Source organism: Denticeps clupeoides, chromosome 16 (genome assembly GCF_900700375.1).
Source record: "Denticeps clupeoides chromosome 16, fDenClu1.1, whole genome shotgun sequence".
NCBI classification, from domain to species: Eukaryota; Metazoa; Chordata; class Actinopteri; order Clupeiformes; family Denticipitidae; genus Denticeps; species Denticeps clupeoides.
This window is the reverse complement of record NC_041722.1, coordinates 19,096,122-19,117,707: the sequence shown is the minus strand read 5'-3', so window position 1 is coordinate 19,117,707 and position 21,586 is coordinate 19,096,122. Positions and strand designations below refer to the sequence as shown.

The window sequence follows — 21,586 nt, the reverse complement described above, 5'->3', positions numbered from 1 at the left end:
CTCTGGGATCTGGTACCTAATTTAAGAAATGCATAAGAAAAAAAAAACACACACACATGCACACACTGCCACTTCCTCAGCTCGTTTGGAGAAAAATCCCCAAAGTCTTTCACCTTGGTGTTTCCGTTCCTTAATCCGCCCCTGTATTTGATAGCAGCTTCCCCTTCCCTTAAAAAAAAAGAACATATAGATAAATTAATAAATCAAAATTAATGAATGCGCAAAAAGTTTTAAAGCTCTGGAGGATGATGTTGCTGTGACCTATCCAGGACAAATTCGGGCCTGGTACGGAGCTCAGCAATTTCCCTTGTGCTGGCAGGAACTAAAAAGTGGCAGAGGCGGGGGCTATCTGTCACTTTAACCATGCACTCAGGGACTGTCGCTGTTTGACGGTAACACCGGGGAGGCCGTGAGAGGTGACACTCAGAACGACTGGCTTTTGTCTCGTCGTGCCTGTTTGTCATGCTGAATCAACACCGTTGATCACCGGAGGCAAGTTTATTATCCACTTTTTAAAAAATCATTTTTGACATATTTAATTTTTTTTTTTTCTATCATTGCCGGATAATCCGGTGTTCTGACACCTACACGTCTCCCAGCTATTACACGACCCTCGCTGAGATAAGAGGCCTGCTCATCAGGCTGAAGGGCACCACCGCCGGTTCAGAAAATGGACCGTATGGAGATGACCTACTTCCCTCCGGATGACGCTTGTCCGTTTCGCTTTGGCTCTTGGCGCGATCCTTTTACAGCCATTTTTGGGAAAGTACCCTCGCGGTACGGGGAAGGAGGGCAGGTGTGAAGCAGGAGGAGGAGGCTTCGCCTCCACTCTCCGCCGCTGACAGATGAAGGGATGAATGACAGATGGTGGGGATACACAATCTAAACATTGCCTGGAAACCAGGGACCCTGTCTGCCCTCTGCCTCTTTTGTCTCAGAGATTGGACAATTCAGCTGTCACAGTAAAACACGGGCGTTTTGGAGGATGTGTACTGCTCCAGACTTGGCCGCAGGCCCTCGAGCTTTCATGTGATGGATTAAATTTTTTGTGCTGATGTCACATATCTGGAATTACGGTGAGTGAGACACAACGGTAACACATTTTTAATGTCCATCTTTCTCTCTTTTCCCTCTTTTTGTTTCCCTTTGGTTTAGCTCCACACAGACCTGGACGTTGGAAGCAAAAACATCAAGTACGTCTTGGCGGGCGAGGGGGCGGGGACAATCTTTTCCATCAACGACAAAACTGGAGATATTCATGCCATGAAGAGGCTGGACCGCGAGGAGAAGGCAGAGTACACGCTCATGGCTCAGGTGATCAACAGAGACACCAACGAGCCCCTGGAGCCTCCGTCGGAGTTCATCATCAAGGTGCAGGACATCAATGACAACTCGCCACAGTTCATCGAGGGCCCGTACGTGGCGTCCGTTCCAGAGATGTCCCAAGTTGGTATGTCCATACCTTCCAACTCACTGTTGCAAGGCCCTATTTAAACAAAACGATTCAAATGTAATTATATATAAGAACACTTCTGTATATTTATTGCATAGAACTATTCACGTGCGTGTTAATGGAACATAAAATACCGAACAAGGAAATACTTTTATTTATTTACTTGTTTGTTTAGGATTTTGGATCTGTTGCCATCACGTAAAAAATCCCCACATTCTGTCATCTGGCAGATGAGATAAAAAGGAAGGACGTAAAAAGGATTTTATGGAATGGCCTGTCCTGCCAGGTTGTAAAGGATTAGCAAGAGCATATATATTTATTAGCTGTCAATAATTTTGTCAAAAACTATAACAATGGAAAAAAGTGGGTAAGTGGGTTAAGACACTCACCTATGAACCAGATGACCACAAACTACTACCATTGTGTCCCTGAGCAAGACACTCCAGGGGGGGACTGTCCCCGTCACTACTGATTGAAAGTCCCTCTGGATAAGGGTGTCTGGTAAATGCTGTAAATGTAAAAAATATCATTTGCACCAAACGTTTTGATTAACCTTGACCCTGTAGACTGGACAGATACAGTCCGTTCCTGGTGCATTAATGTTGTGAGCTACATCCAGTCGTGGTAGATGAGACCTTGTTCTGGGACACATGTTTTAGGACATGTTGAATTGCTTAGAGCCTCCCCCTGCTTCCAGTTGAGGCATCACTGTATTCTAAGAAGTGCAGTTGTTGCAGGACTAACTTGCTAAATGTGTTATTCGATTCTGAGCTCATCCACGTGTTATAATTCTATTAGCATTAGATGATAGTGCAGATATGTGGCGGGGGAATCTTTTCTGGAGGTACAGAAAGCAGACAGGGCGGTGAGATCATCATTCTTTCACTATCCAAGGACCAGAACAAACCAAACACTTAAAATAGTTTTTTTTTCTTCAATTGTCAGTCTATTTGTTCGGAGGAGGGAAGGCGAGTTTTGTTCTCAGCATGCTGCGCTCGGCCGAGTTGCTCATTGTACTCAACCAAAGGGCTTTTGACAGCGAAGCGTGGGGACGTGGAAGCAATGGCGAGGGAAGCGCAGCGGCAGTTCAGGCCAAGGATGGTTCTGCCAGCGGGAATACAACATCACTCGCCCACAGCGAATGCGATTGCTCTCTCTCTCTCTCTCGCTCTTTATTCTTTACTTTCCTTTTGTCATCACCGATTAATTAAACATCAGTCATTGGTCTCTTGTTTGCTTGAAAGCCATTCCCAATGACTTATTTTAGTCTTGTTAAGTATTTATGCGTTGTGGGAGACGGACTTGGAAAGAATCAAAAGCTCTTTGGCGGGGACAACACACACAAACAAACTTCCTCGTTTCTCTTCTCGTGTTCATAAATCATGGGTGTCTTACGGTGGGGTTTTAATTTATGTACCATGAAACCAGACGGTGAATATAACTCACCAGTGCAGGGGGTTCAGAGTGCTCCGAAAATAAAGTGCTTGGAAACACACTCGACGAACAGAAATGAAATTAGACAATAATAATGGTGAGAATATGAAGAGCGCATGATTTATAGGCACGGCACACGGGTTATTTGTTGCGTTGTCGTGTTAAGTCAGGACTCTTTCAAGGTCGTTCACCTCAAATGCATTTTTTTTGGAGCACGAGAACTGCGAGCGGCGCAGTGGCAGGAAAAAAATGAATAAGTTTTTTTATTATTTTTTTCATTTCAATGCAAAACGTGGCCAATTCGACAAGCGGGTGCCGAAGTTCTTGGCTGTAAACGCGAGCATTACTGTGAGAGACCCCACTTGACATTAGCCTGCGTGCTGCACCGATGCGAATCTCCCGCGTTTTTAGCCGCGCTCCTTTGAACTGCGCACGTGGATTGTGGGAGCCGCTCGGACCCCGCTCCGCACGCCACCCACGTTTAATTACAGAGGACTGAGATGAGGAGTCGGGTCGGCCCTCGTGTCAGAGCTCCACGGCTCGGCTGACGCGAGGAGGCCTTCCACCGGCGATGAGAAGGCGACGTGACACACATCGGGAATGAATGCAGGTCTCCGGGCCAGAGTCGTGCAGGGTTAATTCAACACGGAGCGCGGGAAGAATCTCCTGCTTTATGCCTTGCATCCTTTTAATGTCGAATGGATTTCTGGAGTGGGTTTCCGAGAGCAAACCGCAGACAGCGAGGGCGCTGGCTGGAGCTGCTCGCTTGGCTGTGCAGCAGCGAGGCTCATGCTTCTTTTGAGGAATGGTGTGGCCTGGTGCAGTGTGCAGTGCAGATGCAGCAAGTTAATGGTCGAGATTTTACTGTCGAAGAAAATCCATGGTTATTTAAGATTTCCTTGCATTATTACATTATATGCACAAAACGTAAAGTACAGGCCAAAAGTTTGGACACACCTTCTCATTCAATGTGTTTTCTTTGTTTTCATGACCATTTACGTTGGTAGATTCTCACTGAAGGCATCAAAACTATGAATGAACACATGTGGAGTTCATAATAAAGGACGGTTGTGGGTTCAAATCCTGAATCACCAAGGTGAAGTGCACTGACATCCCCTTGATCAAGGTACCGTCCCCACACTGTGCTCCTCGTCCCCACACTGTGATCTCCCACTGTGCTCATCAAGGGTGATGTTTAAATGCACAATGTGTCACAAAAACATTCACTATTACTAAAAGGTAGAGGTCTGCTAAATAACTGTTGCTCATGTTGATATCAATCTATTTATTTTTTTCATAATTTATTATTATTAGTTTTTTTTAGAAAAGAGTAAAAATGAGCAAAATGCTGAAGGCAAAATTCCTGCTTCCAAAAGGAGGACCTGATTAGATCACATTGAATGCTGGTGCAATGTGAGATCTTGATACAGAATAAATTAAAATGGTCTCAAAGCCTCAGGTTTATGTCTGTAATAAATTATTGTCGCCATTGTCTCAGATCGTTTTTGCCCACAAGCACCGGGCATTAAAGGACGAATCCGTTGCTCTGCCCACAAGGGTCTCTGGCGTTATTGAATTTGGCGCCCATATCTGTTCCCTTTCGGTCAGGCTGTATGTATATTCATGAGATTATCTCCAATTTCAATTTCACTTCTATTAAATTTAAGTCTGTTACTTCCTCGCATAGGTCCGAGCACAATGGGAATTATGACTCATTTGCATGGATTGGACAAATCTCATTGGATTACCGAATCTGTTTTCTCACTAATGGGGTCTTTGACTCTAAAGGCCAAGACAAGCAAGCAAATTCCCCCGTCAGGTCTTTCAACCATATGCTGCCATTCCGCTGCACCCTGCCTTCTGCCGCTGACAAGGGGATTGTGATGTCGTTTAAATTACAGAGTCTACTTCGAGTGACTTTTAGGGTAATTAACATCAAGGCCTGTCCCGCCTCCCTCTAAAAAATAAAAGAAAAAGATTGGAAAAGAAGAAAAAAAAAAAAGGTGTGAATGACAATAATTGGTACACAGAAGAATAAACCCTGGAAGTTGTTGTGCCATCTTAAACTGGAGCTGGGGGGGCCGCGGGAGTCTTCGGCAAGCCGGCTTCATTATGGAGGCGAGTAATAAACTGGTGAGGAGACAGATGGCACGTCACTCCTCCACCCTCCTCGCCAGGCGCCCGCGCTCCTTTCCCTGCAAAATGAAGCTGTGTTCTGAGTCACCCAGCTCCGGAACGTGTCAGGATCTGCTAAATTGGAGTGCTGACATAAAATTGAAGTGACATTAATAGTTTACCTGGGCCCCATTTGCATTTTGAGAGTTATTATGAGCACAGGTAACGGGACTAACAGCCAAGGGTCTCAGTCTCTAATAACTTTTTTTAGGGGGGAATATGCATTGTGTCTCTGTGGCAGACAAAAAATAAATAAAAATCTCCTCATGGGGAATTTTTTATTTTTTTTGCCTGACATATTGCTCTCTGACAGCTATACGGACAAAGTAGTCCAAGTCTGGCAGTGTTTTAAACCATTTTTACATTGTATTAGGGCCATTAAGGTCAAACTGTACATGGAGTCACATAGCCATGGTGTATTTTTATAGTGTACAGTGGTTCCAGGTGTCTGCTACTGTGAGGACTTAAGTGGGAAAAAGATGAACTAGCGTGAAAAGGCATTGGTGACCTAGTGAGGAAGGAAGCGGAAGGTTGTGGATTCAAATTCTGACCTGCCAAGGTGCCACTGGCTGCCCATGGCTGCCCACTCATTACTAAGGGTGATGGTTAAATACAGAGGACATGCTGTGCTGCAGACTTCCTTTGCTGTATTCTTGTAGCATTCTTTTCCTGTAATATTCCCTCCCAAAAAAGTGTTAATGGTTATAAGTGTTTTCGGGCTGCTGTTTCCTATGTGTTTATTCAGACGATTGTCATTAACATGAACAGTGGAGGTCAAGATGATAAAAAAATTAGCTTTTGAGAGGTGAAAAAAAAAACAAAAACACGTTTGACTGCAAATGACCTTCAGGATGACTTAAGCTGACTATGGAGTGGTGCTGCACTGTTCACCTGACACCTCAACAAACATGACATTCATGTAGCATCCCAGTTACTGTCTTTTCCAACTTCTGCACTCAGGCAGGAGGTTTCAGACCACCATGGGGAAAGAAGGGAGACTCAGGAGGATTTTTTATCCTCAATGAGAATATGTCACCCTCCATTTCATAATTTTACTTACAGTAATACAATCCTATGTTTGTTTTTCACCCCATCTGCTACTTGCACTGTTCAACATCAAGTGTAAATTCACCCGCTTTAATGGCATGCACAAGACACTTTATCACAAGGCATTTAACACTGCACACCTGTTTTACACACACTTGCCTTCACACTTGTCCTGTTAACACTCAATCTTACTTATTATACATTTATATTTGTATTTTACTTTTTAGTAAATTTACTTTTTATACTCTTCTATATGTATATATGTATGTATGTATGTATGTGTGTGTGTGTGTGAGTGTATATACACACACACACAATATATATATATATATATATATATATATATATATATATATATATATATATATATATAGTATATATATATATATATATATATATATATATATATATATATATCTATATATATATATATATATATATATATATATATATATATATATATATATATATATATATAGAGTCTGTATAGAGCAATCGGGACACATTTCACTGCGATTTGCACATGTACATCATGTATGTGTTAAATAAAACATAACCTAACCAAGTTTAGCATCTCATTGCAAATGAATATCTGTGCAACTTTGGTGAAGAACATCTTTTGCTTGTGCAAAATGTATGTTCAGAAAAAAAAAGGGATACATTTAAGCTTTGATGGGTCATGCTGTGGTCTTGTTTTGCAACCAGTAGCAAAGGCCAAATTCAAAGCAAATTTTGAAAGCACACATCTCACCATCTCTAAAGCTGTTTAGACTATGTATCTTGTTTTAGGACTGATTCTGTTTTTAACTTATACACATCACAAAATCTGCAATGGGATACCTCAAGAGGCAAGCTGGTGGTGTCCTGATCTATCCATCATTGCAAATCTGTGAACAGATCTCAAAAGAGCTGAGATGAAGTACTGACCATTTCAGTTATTTTACACTGTAAGTGATTCGTTCTTTAAAATTATACAAATTGTTTGTCTTAAAATCTTGTGAAAATGTAATTTTAAGCTAAATATTTGTTAATTTGTTAATTAACTAGTCTCACCAATCAAACTTGTATATTGCTCTGCATGTGTAGTACAGGGAGTGCAGAATTATTAGGCAAATGAGTATTTTGTCCACATCATCCTCTTCATGCATGTTGTCTTACTCCAAGCTGTATAGGCTCGAAAGCCTACTACCAATTAAGCATATTAGGTGATGTGCATCTCTGTAATGAGAAGGGGTGTGGTCTAATGACATCAACACCCTATATCAGGTGTGCATAGTTATTAGGCAACTTCATTTCCTTTGGCAAAATGGGTCAAAAGAAGGACTTGACAGGCTCAGAAAAGTCAGAAATAGTGAGAGATCTTGTGGAGGGATGCAGAACTCTTAAAATTGCAAAGCTTCTGAAGCGTGATCATTGAACAATCAAGCGTTTCATTCAAAATAGTCAACAGGGTCGCAAGAAGTGTTTGGAAAAACCAAGGCGCAAAATAACTGCCCATGAACTGAGAAAAGTCAAGCGTGCAGCTTCCAAGATGCCACTTGCCACCAGTTTGGCCATATTTCAGAGCTGCAACATCACTGGAGTGCCCAAAAGCACAAGGTGTGCAATACTCAGAGACATGGCCAAGGTAAGAAAGGTTGAAAGACGACCACCACTGAATAAGACACACAAGCTGAAACGTCAAGACTGGGCCAATATCTCAAGACTGATTTTTCTAAGGTTTTATGGACTGATGAAATGAGAGTGAGTCTTGATGGGCCAGATGGATGGGCCCGTGGCTGAATTGGTAAAGGGCAGAGAGCTCCAGTCCGACTCAGACGCCAGCAGTGGAGGTGGAGTACTGGTTTGGGCTGGTATCATCAAAGATGAGCTTGTGGGGCCTTTTCGGGTTGAGGATGGAGTCAAGCTCAACTCCCAGTCCTACTGCCAGTTTCTGGTACAGGAAGAAGTCTGCATCCTTCAAGAAAAACATGATTTTCATGCAGGACAATGCTCCATCACACGCGTCCAAGTACTCCACAGCGTGGCTGGCAAGAAAGGGCATAAAAGAAGAAAAACTAATGACATGGCCTCCTTGTTCACCTGATCTGAACCCCATTGAGAACCTGTGGTCCATCATCAAATGTGAGATTTACAAGGAGGGAAAACAGTACACCTCTCTGAACAGTGTCTGGGAGGCTGTGGTTGCTGCTGCACGCAATGTTGATGGTGAACAGATCAAAACACTGACAGAATCCATGGATGGCAGGCTTTTGAGTGTCCTTGCAAAGAAAGGTGGCTATATTGGTCGCTGATTTGTTTTTGTTTTGTTTTCGAATGTCAGAAATGTATATTTGTGAATGTAGAGATGTTATATTGGTTTCACTTGCAAAAATAAATAATTGAAATGGGTATATATTTGTTTTTTGTTAAGTTGCCTAATAATTATGCACAATAATAGTCACCTGAACACACAGATATCCCCCTAAAATACCTAAAAATAAAAACAAACTAAAAACTACTTCCAAAAACATTCAGCTTTGATATTAATGAGTTTTTTGGGTTCATTGAGAACATGGTTGTTGTTCAATAATAAAATTATTCCTCAAAAATACAACTTGCCTAATAATTCTGCACTCCCTGTATATATAAATATTTTTCTTTTTTTTTTTTTTTTTCTATTTCAATTTCCTAACCAGAGTAGGTTACTGGGAAATTGGAAATGTGAAATACTGAAACACATTTAGTTTTTGGGTCAAAAGCAAAAAGAAAAGATTTAAAAAAAAAAAAAAAAACGCGCATTTTCCTTAAACCCCAGGAGGGTAACTTCAGACATGCAGGCTTGGATATTGTTAGCAATTTGGTCAAAATGTAAGGAAGATTTTCAAAGTCACAAGGCTTATTTGTATTCATATGAAATAAGCGGTGTGAATTGCACAACTGTAACCTAAAACAACATTTATTTTTTTCAGAACGGTTCTGAAATATGTAGACAAAACAAACATTTTCCTTTTGTTGTTCACCGTTTCAGATCATGCCCACAAGCATTAGTCCATATGGATCATATTAGTATGGGATTTACAAAAAAAAAAAAATGGCATTAGAAATTCATAATCCGGATGCAAAGTATATCATATAAATTGTACACATCATACTTTTACTCGATTACGTAGCAGCTGGGTGCGATCAGCATTTAACAGTAACCATAAGCCTTCCAAAAAAATGCTTTATCCGCTATGTTCTTTTCATGGTAGGAGTCTGGAAAATACAAAAGCTTTATTTCATGCAACATGTGCATTAACTAATCTGTTCATAGCGTATGTACGTTGTGATCCATATTTTTGCATGGCCACTTAAACGTTATTTAAATGGGCATCTGTTAATGAATTACCCTCATTATGGGCCATGGTTCTTATAGTAAATTGCAAGTGTTTTCAATTTACATATAAACGCAAACACACATGCACACACATGTTGAATATTACGGTTTAATAGATAAGGAATTATATGGTCCCTATTATATGACAATAATTGTGGTACTTATTATTTGTTTAGTTTTTTTTCTGAATGATGAGATTGTATGTAAAACAGTAAATGTGAGAAAAAGCGCTGTAACCGTGCCTGTGTCCCAGCCTGTGTCGACTCGGCCTCTCCTGTCCAGTGCGGGACTGTGGCTCCTGACAGATGGCCTGAGATGCGGGGGGTGCCGGGCCTTTAACATGGTGTGCAGCTGGGCCTTGGCGGAGTCACATCTGCTGGCCAGGCGCCGTGCTGTGGCCTGCCCGTGGACCCAGCTGGAGCAGGGGTCAGGGAACCGGACTCCCTGACTTCTTGCCAGTCCAACCAAACTCTGCACAGGAGAGGGAGCCAGGGGCCAGAAGGGATGGCTCAGGCAAGCTGGGCCTCTCTTTAAATAACCTGGCCCTCCTCGTTCACCTCATTTTGCCTTTGTGGGGGTGTGAGTGTTACTGTACTTGTGGCAAACACCAGATTTCACACAGGATATTTTACTTTTCCTCAAAAACTAAAAGAACAAATTCATTCTTTGACTCATGATTTCATGTAGTGGACACTCTCACTGTACCAGATGTCTTTTTACATTATGGGACAAACAATAGGCTTATTCTTTTATTGCACTTTTAAAGAGATCCAAGTAAATAAATCTGGTTCTTTTCTATTGCCAATACCCAAACTACTTGTTTTAATTTCTTTTTTATCATTGTGTATTTTGTCATGAGGGTGATTTAGTCTAAGAATGGACTTAAGACGTAATATGAAGGTATTAGAAGATAGTTTGGCCTAGCTGGTGCTAGGCATGCGGTGCTTCAATTGGATTCATGCCACTCCATTATTATTTCAGAACCGTACCCATTTAGATCAGAGATAAGGATGTAAAATGCTGCAACTAACGCTGTAAAGTTTATGGCTGAATGCGGACATTGCTTTTCATCACCGTCAAAACCCATGGAAGGGGGTGCCGGCGGCGCCAGTGATTGAGACATAACTAATTCAGTCGCGAACGCACCTCCCTAGCTAGGGTTTAAAGACCTTTTCTTCGAATTCCTTCTCTCATCTAGCACAGAGTACATCTCACTACATAATCCATCATTCACAGTAAGAGGTTAGAGATTGATCTCACCTCACCTCCCTGATTCGCTATCTCATGTCCACCAGAGTACAGTTTTATCCCATTTTATTTCACAATGAATCATGTATCTAAGTCAGAGTTTATAAATACACACACACACACACACACACGCATACAGTATATATAAAGAGAGAGATTTTTTGACTTAACTGTAATTATTACAGTTTTACTGTCTTGGCAATTTTACATCATATTATATTTATTTCAGTAAATTGATGAGTTTGTATAAATCTGTTGAAGGAAGAACCACTAAATGAAGCTAGCTAAGGTATTTCAATGATCAAGGCCTATAGAATTTATATCTCCCCCTTGTGGTGTTAGAGAGCTTTTATTACACATAAAGCCAACAGATTGAATAAGAAAGCATCCATAATGCATGTGTTACAGAGTTACATTTTGTAGGTGCAAATTATGCATTTCTCTGAGCTGAGATAGTTACTGATTGCAGCAGGTCCAGGGTTCTGCTATAACAGGCACCCCATGGCACAGGCTGATTCCTCCCCATATACTAAAGCAGAGCCCAGCTTTAGTTGTCCATTATCACAGTAGCTCCTGAAGCTCCATGGATACAGTTGTTTTGCTACTATTTGCCCGACTCCCTGGTGTAGCTGAGCCCAGCGATATCTCTCTCTAATACCTCAGTCTATTCTTCACCGGGGGAGAACAAAAACCGCAGGCGCCCAGGTAATGAAGCCATTCACTGTTCCCTGCATATGATTGCCTGTGCGAATGATCAGTTGAGCGCTCGGAAGAATGACGGCCTTTAACGAAAAAAAAAAAAAAACCTCATATGCTGCTTTCTCAAAAGTCACCTCTTTCACCAGCGGCCGCAGCAAGAAAAAAAACACAACAGATAATAATAAAAAAAAGTGACATTTTGTCAGCGGTGGGCCGCCGCTGATGAGAACGAAGTGTAAATAGTGTGGGTCAGGGCTAATGGGCCCCTGAACCATTGTGTCAGCTGAAGTAATGACACTGATCCCGTGTGACAGGGTAATTAGTACTGAGGTGGACACTGACATTATCTGTCTTTAGGACAATGAAAGGACAGGGGTAGCGGGTGGGCACCGAAAATGCCTCAGATTTCAGATTTCACACTGGTTTAAACTGCCCTTAAAAATCAACAGTTGGCAACGTATTGTCCCTCCTTTTATTATTAGGATTGCTACTATAATTATTATTAACACACTGACCCAATATTTTGCCAGTAACGTTGGTTACTTTCTGCATTTTGTGCACAGTTGTTGCATGGATATCTTCTACAAGAGTGTAGGTATTGAGTAATACTTTCCACATACAATGAAGGGCTTAAAGTTCACCTATATGCGTTTGATGACATATTTGATTTTAAATATGTGATTTCTATAGCTTGCATGTAGGACTGTCATTACCTCACACTCGTGCACTCGTGCTTGCGTTCCACGAATCTCCCATGTGCACGGACAGGCCATAACCTTTGGATTTGGTGACTTATCAGGTCGATTATTAATTGATAAGCAATAGAAGACGAAGGCGTGCGAGGACCAGGCCATATGTGTGAAATATTTAATGGAGCAGTCAAGAGCGGGGAGTGCGGAGGCTTCTCTCCGTGCCGGCGTGTTCGGAATCCATGCTCCAGCACTGGCAACGCTTATTTATATCTGATAGGATGCCAAGATGCTTTCTCACAGACATTCTTCAGTTCAGAATCCGGCTTCATCGATTAATTATGCAGGAGCGGGGCTGTGGATATTTAATGTTGTGTCAGGGCTTTTTCGCTTTTTTCCCTCTCGGTGGAATGGGCCCTTTTCCCCCCCTCCTTTATCTCTGTTTGAGTTTGTCTTCCTCCCTCACCTTCTTTCTTTCTCCCTTTCTTTCTTTCTGTGCCTCACAGCGTCTGTTTGTTATTGTATATCTGTCTCGCTCGGTGTATGAATGAATTTATTATCTCGCTCTGCATTATTAATTGTCAGAGGTACCCAACATGTGCGCTTCCCACAGACACACAGCGTTGGTCTCCCAAATTAAAAATGTTGATTACTTCCTGCAGCACGGTTTTTATCTATTTATTTTTAGCTCTTGCTGGTAATAAAAGAATTAATTCTATAGTCAGCGAGTGCCGACTGCAGGAGGAGGACAGACAGTCGATGCATTTTGACAGTGACGTGCATATTGAAAAAGGCTTTTTTTTTTCCTGGGGCGTATGGCAGATGGGAGGTCCAGAACGTCACATCAGGGCAGCAGAGTGACTGGGGGGGAAAAAGCCGGAGCAGTCAGATGGCCAGGCTGGTGGGGCCGGACGGCGCTTCTGATCCACGGCTTACAGAAAGGAGTAGGAATGGAACGTTTATCCTCTTCTTCTGCTTTCCTCCTCCTCCTTTGATCCATCCATTGTTATTTTATGTCTGTGTGTGAGTGAGGGTGTGCGTGTGTGTGTGTGTGTGTGTTCTCCCCGTGATGGATTACTTGTCAGGAAGCACTAGCAGGCCTCTCTATGCCTGACTGATACATTGAGTCACAAGTCACGTACGCCGCGTTTGGTCTTACCTTTCAGATTCTCTCAGGAAGCGCGTTAACTGTTTAATCTCTGGGCTCCTGCTGCTCACGCGGGCCGGGGCGCCGCCGTCAGAGGTGACCCCTAAGTCTGAGCCCTGGCTGACCCCTTGCTACACTCGTCACCAGGGTCTGTCCCCGCTCGCCGCTTACAGTAATGGCGGCACGTCGACGTTTCATCGCTTCCCTCCCTGCCGCGCTGACACATGCCTGCCTCCCGAGCTGCTGCACCGTGTGATCAGCACCATCACTGTAATGTGTCACTTGGTCCCCAGAGGACCACTTATGCCGACCATGTTCCGCACTGTACTATGCATGTTTAGATTCCTATTTTCAAAGCAGCATAATAGACGCAGCGCGTGGGGTTCGTTCATAAGGTCAAGTACGTCCTCGGGATTCACATTAATAAACACATAATAAACAAGAAAGAGACATTTTTAGGTATCTGTGTCTTGAAGAAAATAAATACACTTTTGGCTGGCGTGTGATTTGTTCTGCCACCCAGAACACAAACCGAAAAGATTTTATAAAACAGAGATTAAAAATAGGAAGAGCCCATATACCGGAGTGCCCATATTTACATATTCCGGACAATTTAAACCCCCTCCCATCAACGTGTCACATTTCAGCACACAATCATGCAAAAATGTCACACATGAAACTTCCAAAACTGTCTGTTAAGTAGTTGATGGGCATGACTACTTTGATGGGCATAATAATTTGTTTCCTCAATACCTATAATCATCAAACATTTCTCCTGAAATATCAAATTCAACCTGGCAACACAAGTGCAAAATGCTGAAACGTATTCACAAAACAGGAACTATTTCGCTTCCAAACCAAACATGCAGATATATTATCAAAGAATTCAGTTTTATTAATGTAGTCTGTTGAAGGAGACCTTCCAGAAGACATCCAAAGCATTAATCATAAGTCATACATCCAAAGATATTCTGTTCAAATTGAACCAAAAAAAAAAAAAAAAAAACTCAAATGAAAGGCTTGTTGTCCTTGTAGTACAACACCATCGCTTCGCTCTCACATTCTTCCCGCGCGGCGTCCTCATCACAGCTACTTAGGAAACGCTACCACTAATTAAAATGAATTAAAGCAGTGCACTTCGGAGTGGCTCAACATGTCAGAACCACTGGCGCTGAACAAAGGACACTCGTAATTGTTTTGTTCCTTTGCTTCCTTCCTTTTTTTTGGCACACTGCACAAACACACACACACACACACACACACACACATACACAAAAACACACACATATGAACACATATTAAGTACACTTAATATATACAGGCCAAAAGTTTGGACACACCTTCTCATTCAATGTGTTTTCTTTATTTTCATGTCCATTTACGTTGGTAGATTCTCACTGAAGGCATCAAAACTATGAATGAACACATGTGGAGTTATGTACTTATCAAAAAGTGGAGACCTGGCCTCCACAGTCACCGGACCTGAACCCAGTCGAGATGGTTTGGGGTGAGCTGGACCCCAACAAGTGCTAAACACCTCCTGGGAACTCCTTCAAGACTGTTGGAGAAGCATTTCAGGTGACGACCTCTTGAAGCTCATCAAGATAATGCCAAGAGTGAATATATAACATATAAAACATGTTTTCAGTTATTTCACCTTTTTTTGTTAAGTACATAACTACACATGTGTTCATTCATAGTTTTGATGCCTTCAGTGAGAATCTACCAACGTAAATGGTCATGAAAATAAAGAAAACACATTGAATCAGAAGGTGTGTCCAAACTTTTGGCCTGTACTGTACATTAAACAAATCCACAAAACAAATTGAGCTTGTTGAAAAGAGAACAAATAGGGTTAAGCATTGGAGTGTTTAATATTTTTGGAATATTTTTGTTCACCATCACTGCCACCTCAGTGTCCCCCAGTTCTACGCAATGTACTTATGGATCAATTTCCCCCCCTCTCATCAAAGATCATTAATGGCCTCACCAAAGGGGCCGCACACGGCGTTTGTTTGTTTGTTTATTTATTTATTGTGACCGTCTCACTCGCTCAATCACTCCCGCCGCGTGAGCCTCAGGTCCGTCCTCCATCACGGACTCCTGGGAGCAATTTCCATCAAGCCCACCGCCATGACAACGGCCAGCGGAGCGCCCTGGCGCTCATTAGCTCGTTTGCGCTGCTAATTTGCCGCCGTAACTTTATTTGCCCGTAAACTCCTTGTCCTCGCAGAAACTAATAGCCGAGCGGGCGAGGCGGGTTGGTTCTGCCCGTCCTCGCTTTACCGGGACTGCTGGTCCCGATCACACGCGTGGTTAACCGTGAATGTGAAAGAGCGCGGTGATGAGTGCAGATCTGGCGGCGAAGGCGCGCAGCTGCCGTATTATTATTTACCGGCGTCTCCCGAAGCCCCTCAGCAAGGCCCGCGCGCGTTGATGAACAGCCCGGAATGAACCCCCTTTTCCAATTATTGACCCGGCTGTAAATCACGCCGCTTTTGAGCACCCGCCGGAAAATTGCGGCCTTCGCGGCACGTGCCTTTCCGCCGCTGATCTCTGCTGATCTTCATGCACCACGAATGACCATCTGCGCCTTGTTATGCTGCGCTTGCCGGTTTTTGGCGGGGTGGGAAGATAAATAAATAAAATCAAATATCGAACCACCCCCACCCCCCCGGATCCTGTTTGCGATGCTATATTGCCCGGGATCCCGCCGCAGCCGGCCTGCTGCTCCTTCGGCGATGACAGCCCTCGCTTATCGGCGCCGAGGTTGTTTTGTTAGCGCCGAATCTCAATCAACTGGGTCAGGCTGAGAGCACGTCGGCGCCGTCGACGGGTATATGGGTCTCTTCGATTCGCCATCTGCCGCCACGGCTTCTAAGAATATCCGCGGCCCGGGCCTGCCAATCCACAGGTGATTTTCCGAGATTCATGTTCTTCCTGACGCGCGCTCATTGGACATTCTGCACTTGGAAGATTCCGAGTCTGATCATTCACTGAAGAAGACACAGCGCAGCTGACCTAGAAAGAGGGGCGAATAAAAAAAGCTCTTTGATGGGCCAGTCAGCTTTCCTTCACCACGCTCGCATGGTGCCGCCACAGAGTTGGTCTCGTAGTAGCGATTTCGGTTTGAGTTTAATTTAATCAGATACTTAACAGTTTTCTTTTTATTGATGCTTGCTCGTTTATGCTTCAATTTTATGTTTGCATATGTATTATTGATGTACACTTATGTGTGTGTAAAATAGTAAGTTGTTGAAATGATGGTAACTTGACGGTATGCAATGGTAGGGTATTCGGTATTCGATTGTAACTTGAAAGCACGTTGTAAGTCACTCTTGATAAGGGCGTCTGCCAAATGCCTTAAATGTAAATGAAATTGTAAAATAAATTCATTATATAGTTGCATATAGTAACTCTTTGTAAGCAATCATTGTTGTAACGGATGTCAGGCCGCGCCCTCACTCGAATAGTCACACCTTTTTCCCCTCCTTTAAAGGACCAGCATTCAGGGTCCAGTCATGTTAATCTGTCAACGTTACAGTGTGCAAGAGGTGTGAAGTACTCGCAGTAAATCTCGGTCTGAGCTGGTGTAACAGGGTCTTAGGGTCTTAATAGGCATGGTGTTGTATGTAACAGTTGTGTGCGGTTTAAACGGTGTAAACAGCATGCAATGTAAATTTGGCCAATGGGATGGACTTTGATTATATCCGCATCAGATGCCTTCTTGCAGCACAATGCATTATTTTTGGAAAGTGGACGTGAGCACAGGGCGCACGGAGGAGCAGCTTGTTAAAAAGAGTGGTGCATCATTGATAGTCTGACCTGAGTAAAGTTAGCAGGGGGTCCTGTCTTCGACAGACGTTCACAGATCTTGACTGTATTTTCTCTCACTCATTAAACAAAAACCTAGAAATCTCCACTTTTTTAATACAGCCGAGCGCTCAATGTGCTTTTGACACTATGCAACGTTTAAAAAAAAAAAGTTCCAAATGGAAAGGCAAGGTGTTTTTTAAAATATATATATTAATTTTGCTCCTTTCAGCTTGGGGACAAACTACATGAGTAAATCCATGTAGATAAGAGGGTATGGGTTTGGGATTTAATTTTGAAACATTGCACGCCGTCAAAAGCGCAGTGCGACTGTATTTAGCATTTTCACAATTTATCGGCAGCACTTTATGCAGCACTTTGTGAAAGAGAGCAGATTTCTATTTTTTTGTTTAATGAGGAAGAGAAAATTCAGTGTAGTTCTATGAGTGTCCCACTGCTAACTTTACTGATATATTTTTTCTATAATTGCAGATTTGCAAATATTAAAACATTACATTTAAATTTACAGATCAAATTATAATACACAATATATATTGTCTACCCTCTATTGTACAATTTACATTGCAATATTAATTTTGTGGCATATAGCACAGCCCTAGTTGTAGTGTTCTTCTTTCACATGTCGTTGTGTGTGGATTGCCCCCCTTGTGTGTGTGGACTTTCCTTTCCACGTCTCCAAATTCCCTGTGTCCCAAACCTTATTCCTGTTTGTCCGATAGTATAATAAATCTTGTAACCCACCTGTGACTGGGTCCTCCCCTCTCCTTTGTGTCATGAGAACTGTCTTCATTCATTAATATTCATGAAATGCTGTGTGAAACAGCATTTCAAGATGCTGTATACTGTGCATACTGTTGTACTGGCAATAGACCTGCCTGAGATCTCTTGAATGATAGAACAATCTGTATGTTATCTGTACAGAATACAAGACAATCCTGCCTTATTGCAATTTCTGCCTGAAAATTTAAGTTTGATGTGATTGGTTGGGGGTTATTAATTTAGATTACAGTTGAGTTTATTCAAATACAGTAGTATTGGTCAAAAGTTGCACAAAGATTACTGCATGGAAATGACCTTTGTTAATATGTAATAGAAAAGTAATTAAATGATAGCATAATGCATATCACAAAGAGAGGCTTTGAGGGCTGAAATTGGTGGAGAAACGTGTTTAATTGGACACATTTTCTATAACGGTCCAGGTTTTAGTTATTACTAATCTCTGCTGTATAGAGGGTATATAAATATAGATGAAGTGCCAAAAGTGTTGACTGTGCATATTAACACTGGGCCTCATTATCACATCATAAAGTGATGACAGAGCAGGTAATACCTCAGAGGGCCGCGGTCTGGCCCGAGGCAAAGAGCTCCTCCTGAGGCTCCACCACTACCCACCTTTTCGAAGCCACGGAAGAACACCTGTCCACGTGCAGACACTTGAGCTTGACCTCCGCCCGATGTGCCCGGGTGATGCACGCGCCAGTGGCTGCATGAATATGCATGGGGCCCGTGTGACCCTAGGGGCGAGGACTGTCTGAACACCTCTGGGCTCGGCAGACATCAACGGCAGAATCGAGAGCGAGACCAGAACACCCAGATTAGGTCGGCAGTGCCTGCATCATACCAGCTCAATATTTACCACCACCGCCACATGGAGCTTTTACTATCGATTTTCTATCATGGCTTCCACATGTAGAGTAAATACGAATGGATACTTTCACTCATTTATTTATTTCCTCATTGGCTGTGATTTTTAAACCTCTGGAACTCATATCACATATTTATCATACTGTGTTCCAATGCCTGATCTTTATTTTTGTCATTGTTAGATTTCAACTGAAAAAATCCATATTTTTTATATATATATTAAGATTAGACTATATTAAGAAGAAGACTATTCCTTAATTATAAATGAAGCTTTTATATAAAAATGCTGCTATTCTTTTCACCTAACCTCATCATTGGAAGTGGGTTAATATGGAGGATGGCAGCCGCCTCGTTCACATCAGAAAATCTTCATCTTTTACACAGCAGCCGCCTGGAAGACGAAGGGAAAAACAAAAAAAAAAAAAATGAAAAAGGAGAAAATGTCAAGCCGGTAGCATCTGGGTGAGGGAACAGATGCCGTTGAGAGTGGGGGCACCAGACAAATCTCATTAGGCGGGAGGAATAACACGGATTTACTCAAGCAACCTCAAACATGTGCAGGGAGAACCGCGCGAGTGTCGTTTGTCTGAGAATAAACGTCAGCGCGGGAAATCAGCTTCCGCCGACGTTCAGCGCGGCGCCTGTGCTCCCTCCCGTCCTGAAGTGTTACATTCGCCATCGAGGAGCGGCGGAGACAATATTTCCACAATCGGGTTTTACGTGACTGTCCAGGGCCCATGGGCACGGCTGCCCGGCCAGAATAGAGCGTGCGGAACTCTCTCAACAATATCTAGCGAGGACGAGCTAATCTGTACTGATTTGAAACGCCGCCAAATGAAGGATTTTATAATCCTCAGTTTTGTGTGTGTGTGTGTGTGTGTGTGTGTGAGTAGGAAGGGGCTATTTCATGCTCAACTGACTTCACTGTTCTTGGAGGACAAGCCTTCTCTCAACGTGAGAACCGCTGCAGACCTTGGTGATCGTAGAAGGGACGGTCTCCGTCATTGGTGGACAACGGCGCTGTGCTGGCTCGCGATCTGGCTAATTATCTTCTCACGCTGCACGGTGAAATCTCGTTTCGGGTTAAATTACAGCAGTGAAGACAGGCCATGTAATTAGATCACGGAACAGATTGTCATATTTGCGAGCATTCAAAGTGCTGTTGCTCATTTCTTTCATGCTCATGGTCAAATCCCAGTAATTTCAGGCCCATATAATGTTCCCAAAACAGAGAATAACGTCACAACAGTAATACCGCTGATATGTGAAGTGAATAACATTTGTAAGAATGACACCTGTCAAGAATAACACAAGCAAAAAAGTTACTTTTTTCTCTGATGGCATTTGAGCACTTTGCCATTTTAATATGATGGTTGTTCAGAGTGTGGTTGTGTTGGCATTTTGCTCAGTTCACTTGATCCAATCTATATTTTGCACACATTGTTTGCCTGTTCACCGCCTGTGAGCGTATATGCCACTTATGAACCGTTTTTATCTCGGCCTCGTCTTTGTCCCCAGTCTGTGTGTTCGCTCTTTCTGTGAAAATGTAAAAAGTTGTGGCAGTGCCGAACAAGTCTGCATCTTGCACACTGAGTGAGAGTACATTTAATCTACTCCTATCTGTGCACCGGGGTCTTGTTTCCACATAAAATATTCACATCAGTTTCACACATCTTCTCATCGTTTATTTTCAAATTGGGGAGCCATGTAGGGGCCATGATTGAACAAAATAAGATGCATTTCATGCTCACAAAATAACCTATTTGTTGCCAGAATGCACAATAATATTCTCTTATTTTGATCTAAATCATGCTCATGGAAAATCACTGGATCTTGCATTTGGTGCCATCTCCTTGCCAATAGGCTCAGGGTTTTATGATCTATGCATAACAACAATCTACCAAATTGTAGGAGACATGCAGGCTGATTGAATCTGATCTGCTGGATGAAACTTTGTGCATTCTTTGTACATAAAACCTTGTATCTGGAACAACTCCCCCTCTCCAACTGAGGTCCAGAGCACCTAAGACCTCTCCCAATGACAAAGAACCCAAAGACACTACCATAAACCATCGGCCACTAATAAGGAAAGTGCCCAGAGCTCCATGGATGTTACATGAGAACTTTGTGCTTAGGAACCAGCTCTAACCAAAAGGGCCAAAATCTGGAGATAAAAAGCTTGATACACGCAAGTCTTCTGTTTTCTGTCTTTAGTCTACAAAGTTAAGAACTTTTCTAGTAATAGTCAATAATTATGGCGACGCCCTCTTTATTTGTGTGTTGCTTTTATTATTAAAATTTACCACATGGTTAACTCGCCGGACGAATATTCAATTATTGGTAATTCTTGATAATATGACCATGATTGAGGATTGGATTAGCCAACCGATTTATTCAGTGTGGCCACTTGAGCAGGATTCCATGTCCACAATCGCGTGAACACTGGTATTTCCCTACAAAATGATTGATATGAATGTACGTACATCGGTCGGATGTGTGCATCTGTAACTCTTTACGGCTCGCTTAAAATGAACACTGATGCCTTTCAGGTCTCTGCCACTAAGGCAGCGTGGTAAGTTATAAATGATTTCTTTTTTTATCTTTACATGAATCGGAAGCTGATTTGCATGGGACCCACAAGTACTCCCCTGGGGCTCTTTTTAATGTGTCTCAGTGACATGAGACTTTAAACAGCAGATAAACAGAGTCGTGTCAAAAGAATAATCAGCACAAACAAATATCTATCCAGGCCTCTATCGATCTATTTCTTGTAGATATGAATGCATGTGAGTGGTGTGTTATAACAGGCTATGTGGGTGTTACAGGTAAAGCCTTGGCAACAGCAGGCACCGCTTTTG

At 42.5% G+C, this 21,586-nt stretch overlaps 1 protein-coding gene across 1 annotated transcript in view; it reads left to right on the top strand.

Annotated features, from left to right (window-relative positions):
- Nucleotides 1–21,586, top strand: part of cdh8 (cadherin 8) — a 70,758-nt gene that overhangs the window by 30,899 nt on the left and 18,273 nt on the right. Inside the window, exon 4 of the mRNA XM_028956373.1 lies at nt 1,156–1,450. Within this exon, the coding sequence (XP_028812206.1) occupies nt 1,156–1,450 (295 nt within the window). The remainder of the gene's footprint in view (nt 1–1,155; nt 1,451–21,586) is intronic.